This window comes from Monocercomonoides exilis, assembly GCF_001643675.1.
Source record: "Monocercomonoides exilis strain PA203 chromosome Unknown scaffold8-1962414, whole genome shotgun sequence".
In the NCBI taxonomy this organism is placed as follows: domain Eukaryota; phylum Preaxostyla; order Oxymonadida; family Polymastigidae; genus Monocercomonoides; species Monocercomonoides exilis.
This window is the reverse complement of record NW_027150553.1, coordinates 358861-365349: the sequence shown is the minus strand read 5'-3', so window position 1 is coordinate 365349 and position 6489 is coordinate 358861. Positions and strand designations below refer to the sequence as shown.

The 6489-nt window shown below is 35.6% G+C and overlaps 2 protein-coding genes across 2 annotated transcripts; both read left to right on the top strand.

Moving 5' to 3' along the window:
• Window positions 1-293: 293 nt before the first annotated feature.
• MONOS_16113 (uncharacterized protein) lies at window positions 294-563 on the top strand (the record flags this gene model as incomplete). The annotated part of the gene is made up of 1 exon (XM_067869026.1): window positions 294-563. The coding sequence occupies one exon, from the start codon at window positions 294-296 to the stop codon at window positions 561-563; it is 270 nt and encodes an 89-aa protein (XP_067732844.1).
• An 88-nt stretch (window positions 564-651) lies between these two features.
• MONOS_16112 (uncharacterized protein) lies at window positions 652-969 on the top strand (the record flags this gene model as incomplete). The annotated part of the gene is made up of 1 exon (XM_067869025.1): window positions 652-969. One exon carries the CDS (start codon window positions 652-654, stop codon window positions 967-969), a length of 318 nt encoding a protein of 105 aa, XP_067732843.1.
• Window positions 970-6489: the final 5520 nt, after the last annotated feature.

The window sequence follows — 6489 nt, the reverse complement described above, 5'->3', positions numbered from 1 at the left end:
GTGGCTGCTGTGTCAGTCCCTGACATTCAACTGTCGCTTCTGCTGCTGCTGTCATCACGCGCGCTGCAAACATTGAAGGGATATGTTGTGGTGTGGCGGGGGGTGCTATATTGGGGCGTTGTTTGTTCAAACGATATGGCGCTATCGGAGATGCTTTCAGTTCCGTTGGTTGCTCCTCTTCCGCTTCTTGTGGTGTAACTGGGAAAGAAGTCTGGGAGCAAGCGAATCTTTGCTGAAGCAGATGAAAATGCATTCCCGTCAATCGACGATCAGTTTGACCAGTCGCAGCAGATATGGAGACAGCAGCAGTCGAGATGCATGGTGGTAAAGATTGTCGAAAAAGTGATTGGGCGAGAGGTTGTTCTGTGAAGGATGGCAAAGATTGTGGGGAAGGGGCTGTCGGAGGTGGGGCTGAGGATGGAGAATGCGGTTCTGTCTCCAGCAGCGATTGCACTGGCTGTGCTGGAGGAGCGAGAAGAGGCAGAGGAAGGAGAAAAGTGAGGCAAAAGGGGAGGCAAAAAGGGAGAAGAAAGGGGAGAAGATGGAAGGAGAGATGGAGATGATGGGAATGAGGAGAAAGGCGGGTATCCGGCAGCGCACAGAGGGTTTGTGGAGAGAATCAAAGAGAATCACAGGAAGCTGGAGGAAGCGATGGCGCAGCTGGTTGTGGAGGCGCTTGGTCTGGCTTGGCTGAGGTTTGTGAATGCGAAGGGAGAAGCTGGTGCAGACAAGCAGCATTCAGAAGAACCTGAAGTGTGCAGTTCTTCTCCATCTGATGGTATCCAACAGGAGAACAGGAGAGCAGAAGAAGAAGCAGCAGATGGGTCTTTGGGCATTACTTCAGATGGAAGTGCAGATGGAGTGTGGAAAGATGTGGAACAGGTGGAAATGTGTACGAATGATTTGGGGATGAATGAGAAGCAAGGAAGAGAGGGAAATTCGATTGATTTGGAGAAGGAAGAAGAGTAAATTCTGGATGTGGAATCGCTGCATTTGAGGTTTTTGATTCGTATTGACGAGAGTGCAAGAGGGAGCTGGCGGGACTATCTGGTGGCGATGACGGTGGCAGGGGTGCTGGTGGAGCAGTGTACATAGCAGGAGCGGATTGTTGGGAAGCCAGTTGAAGAAGGGATGATACAGCAGGACGGGACGATGAGTATCACGTTAATAATGGAGAGGCTGCTAGGGAGGAAAGAGGCATGTGTGAAGCGGGCGAAGGAGCAAGGGGGTGGAAATATGTATTCAGTATCGGATGGGGCATTGCTGCATTTGGAAAACAAACGAAGACAGTAAGAGATGTTTCAGATGATGCGAGGAACGAAATTTAGTAATTATGAAATGAAAGAACTGACAATCAATCTGAATAAAGCGACAAGGAAAATTGCGCATTTGCAAAAAGAAATAATTGATGGATTTGAAAATTGTTAATTTACACAAGTATTTCAAAAATTTCTATTTATTAATTATTCGATATAAAATAACAATTGTTCAAGTTGTGCCTTTAAAAATAGCTCATATTTTTCATTTTTCGTCAATTCCATGTTTATGTTTGAAAATGGAAATTCAAATGAAATTTCTTCAAAGAGAAAATAAACGTTTGAATTTTATCTTTAACCTGAAGATAAACATTCAAAATATCAATAACTCTCATCTCCAAAAAAAGATAATATTAAACAGACAAGAAATGTTTTGGAAGAAATGAAAAAAATCAACAAAAAAAGTGTTTTGGTTATTGATTTTTCTCAAAATCTTTCTTTCCTTTCTGTTTAATTTTTCTTTTTTATATTTCTCTATTTTTCGTTTGATCTTTTCTCTTACAAAATTTCAATTCCAAATTTCTTTGCTTTTCTTCATTGTTCTTCTTTCTATTCTCATCAAATTTTACTTTCTTTCTCTTCAATTTTTCAATTTCTTTTTATTCATCCAATAATTTCTTCAGTCGTCTCATTTCAGTTATTTAAGAAAAATCATTTCATAAAAATCTTCTTTCCTCTTTTTCCATCTTTATTGTCTTCACTTGTTCCTCTTTTCTTCATTTCTCTCTTAATCTCTGATGCAGATGCAGAATGTGAAGAAATTCATCAGATGAAGTGAATGAAGATAAAGAAGGAGATGCTGTGTGAAATGTTGTTGATATATTTGAAGAAGAAGAAGAAGATGATAATGGTGAATGGACAGATCGGGTTGATTAATTGTTGAAAATTGAGAAGATGAGATCCGATTAATGCCAACGGAGAAATTCATTGAAATTCTCTTTTTCTGGATTTTGTCTTCTTCTTCCGAAAAGAAACCTCTCAATCCTTTTAACTTTCAGCTCAACCATCCCTCCTCTCCAACAAAAAAGTGTAATATTGAGCGATCTCTTTTTCATTCAATTTCTTTCAATTTTTCACTTCCCCTTGTTTCACAAAAAATCATCTTTCCTCAAAAATAATTCTTTGTCAAAACCAAATGTCAGGCATCTTCGATATATCTTGAATTTCATCTGTCTGTCTTATTTTTCTTCCCCGATTTTCTTCTTCTTCAAAGCCATCTAATACCTGATTCCTTCAGCAGTATTAATAAATCATAATAATAATAATTACTGCAAAAAAATTTTAAACCTAAAATGTGCCTTTTTTGAAATCAATTTCAATATTTTATTCCATTTGCAACTATTTTCTCAACTTCAATTCTTTATCCTATCCTTTTTAGTGTTCATCCAGTTGATTCTTCAATTTGACTTCCAAATCCATTCATCACGTTCACGTTCCATATAAATTCACTCCCAATTCCATGGTCAGCCTGCATAACAAGATATCCAACTTTCATTTATTTCCATCTCCTATCCTGAAAAAATATAAACATATCAATAGGCAAATTTTTAATAATGCAAACCAAACAACTTTCCTTTAATGAGAGCTTATAATTGAAAGGATAAAATTATTTCTCAGTATTAATATAACAAGAATAATGGTTCACTTTTTTGAAACTGAACCAATAACAAAGTCATTTGTCAAAGTTGAAAATAGCTGAATAAATTTTATGAAAAAATATCTATGTTAAAAAGCCTTTTTAAATAAAGATTTAAAAAAAAAAATTCTGACGTGAAAAAATTCTGCTGACTGACGTAACCATCGATTTTTCGATCCGTCACCCAGGCTTATGTTAAATGTTTTATTAAGATGAAAATACAAATTAGCTCAAATTAATAATAATAAACATAATTTCCACATTTTTTGAAATAGATACCATGGGTGCTTTACCCGCCCCCTGGTGCCAAACCCGCACCCTATTCATATTTGAATGAGCTTTCAAAACACAATTAGATATTTAACTATTGAAAACTATTTTAAAACTGCTAAAAATGATGTCAACAATCCAAGTTTTGCTTTTGCTCAATCTCCGTTAATTTTTGTTCTTTCAAAATTAAGCCAGTTTCTTCTTTAATCCAAAGACTATATTTATCGCAACTTTTTCAGAGCTAGTGAAAATAATAAACCAGTTCAATATTATTCGCTTTGTATGTCAGACAACGAAATTTGTTAACGTTATCTTTGATTCAAAATGACAACAAAAGAAATTTTGATATGCTTGATCACACCCAATAAAGATGACTGAAAAACCTGAATTATCATCAACTCAGTTGCACAGAGTTCTTGCAACCAAGGAATATCGATCATTCAAATCCCCATCGAAAAAGCTTTTCGCAATTCGAAAAAGTTTTGAAGTGAAATATTCAACTGCCATAAAAGCAAAGGTTGTGTCAAAAGATTCATGGAAAAGAGGTATAAGAGCGGAAAGAGCTGGCAGAGAAGCTGGAAGGAATGGGCACCCTCAGGCAATTACGAACGAGCAATTGGAAGAAATTGAGAACCAGGTGCTAGTTGTTTTATCAAATCAGACAATAGTTCGAATTCGCGATGTTCAAAACATGGTTTGCATTATTTATTAATTTGTTTTTGTAACATTTTCATGTTGCTAAGTGTGTGGATCAAATAGAAAAATCATCAAAACCGAAGCAAGAATTCAAAACAATCAACAAAAAATATGCATATAAATTAATTCAACGAAGTGATGTTTTGAAGGCTGCAATCGCAAGGCACACGGACGTTGCAAAAATATCAGCGCAGTCACCAGAAAATATCAGAGGATGGTTTTCAGAATTGTTAAGCACTGTTACGGAATACAATATCACAGCTGCGGATATGTTCAATTTTGATGAATCGTCTATCTCATGTGGGGAATCATCGAACAAACTGGTTGTTTGCCTAAAAAGCCAAACTCCTCCACAAGTTCCCGTCGTTCCGAAAGTCCCGAATGCAACTATATGCCTTTGTATCTGCGCTGACGGATCCTCATTACCGCGATTTCTTCTATGGCCAAAGAAAACACTCCCGAAAGAGTTTCGCACACTTTCTTCATTTGATATTAGATATATTTTTTCATCTTCCGGGTGGATCACTAAGGATATCTTCAAGTTCATTATGATTAATTACTGGATTCCATTAATCGTGGAGAAAGTGAAACCTACAAGTTCTCATCGTGCACTTTTATTAATGGATAATCATTCAACTCACAATGACGAAACTGTAATTGAAGCAGCTGAAAAAAATTTCATCATTCTGAAAAAATTCGCACCTAATATGACACATTTGCTTCAGCCGTGTGACTCATGTGTTTTTTCTCGACTAAAATCCACTTTGAGAAACAAATTTGTTATTCCTTCTCCATTTTCTCTCCCTTCTTATCGAGCCCAACTTGCAGAAATTCTCCCCGAAGCCTTGGCTGCAGCTTGTGTTCCATCAACAGTGAAGGCAGCATTCATTAAGACAGGAGTCTGGCCTGTTGCTGCAGCTCCCGTTCTCTCTCGCGTATCTGGAGCACCTATTGGAGCCTCTCCATTGAAAGAAGATCTTCATTCTTCGTCTCAAGATTGGCGTGAAGAACTTTTTGGAAGCTATTCTCCACCAAAAAGGCAAAGTGTTTCAGCTTCATCAATACAATCAGATATTTATTCCGCAGAAAAAGCAGACTCAACAAAATCAACTTCATCGACGATACCGATCTGTTCTTCTCCGACTGATGATCACAAATTAAATTCAACAACAATTATAGAAGATTTGGACAGCTTCGAATTGAAAAAACAACTTGAAGATGCAGAAAAGCATCTTGCATTTCTTCGATCCAAATATAAAGAAATAGAAAAAGCGAAAACTTCTTCGACTCCTTCAACATCAAAAACCAAGCATTCTCGTGAAGAATTCAACATTCTTTTGTCAAGCTCTTCTGCAGATGAAGATAAAAGAGAAATAAAACATAAAAAGAAAAAGAAAATGATAATTTACGAAATAATCAACGATGATACAAGTGGAGAAAGCTTCATTGATGAAAGAAGAAAACCGGAAAAGGAGAAGCCAATTCAAAGAGCAGTTTCACCATCTTTCAGCAGAAAAGAAATTGAATGTCGCGAAAAGTATTATTCTTCGTTGTCATCGTAGTTTGTTTGTTTGTTTTTTTCACATTGAAAGGTTTGCATCTGCTGAAAGTGATTATTGATAAAGAAGAACGAGTGAGTACCCCATTTGGTTATTTTTGTTTTTGTATTTCCGCAAACTGATTAAGTTGAAGAATTTTTAAAAAAAACTTCGAAACCTTTTTATCTCAAACACCAAACAATGAAGCTTTCCAATAATGTGATGTACTTGTCCTATTTTTTTCAAAGCTCAACGATTGAAAATGAATGGTGTTTATATGACAAAATGTGAACTTTTAATTCAATTTGTGGGTGCGGGTTTGGCACCAGGGGGCGGGTAAAGCACTCATGGTATTATGAAGTGGTTTTTTTTTAAATCCAAACAAATCAATGTCGAAGCACAATCAAAGCAAAAAAAGAAAATATGGAAAGAAAAAATAAGAGGAAGACAAAACAAAACAAAAGATAAGATAAGAGAAGTTAAGAAAGGAAAAGAGTACGTAAATGTTTTTCATATATCCCAATTGTTTCGATTTCCTTATTCTTTTTCTTTCACTTCTGCTTCTTCTCCAACTTTTGATGAATTTGTTTTTTCATAATGATGTTTTTAAAATGACAATATTTTGTATTACTGTTTTATTTTCATATTTTTCATGAAATGGAGAAAAAAAAATACAGAATATCAGGTGAATGGAAATGCTTTTGAAATGAAAAAATGAAGTTGTCAAAATTCTCAAAAACAAAGAGAAATTATTCTCTTTATGAAATTAAAATTTGACGTAGATTGACAAAACTGTTGAACAGGATGAATAAAAAACACATACCATTCAAAACATCAGAGTGAATGGGATTCTCTCAAATGGGAGAAAAAAGTCGGAAAGAATCGTTTTGTCAAATAATTATTGCTCGATTTCTAAAAGAAAAAAACTATTAAAATAGACAGAAATCCTTTCAACAATTCGGGGAGTTATGCAAACAAGTGGGAATAAGAAGAAAATGGATTGAAATGAATATTCTTTGAAGAACATCAAAAA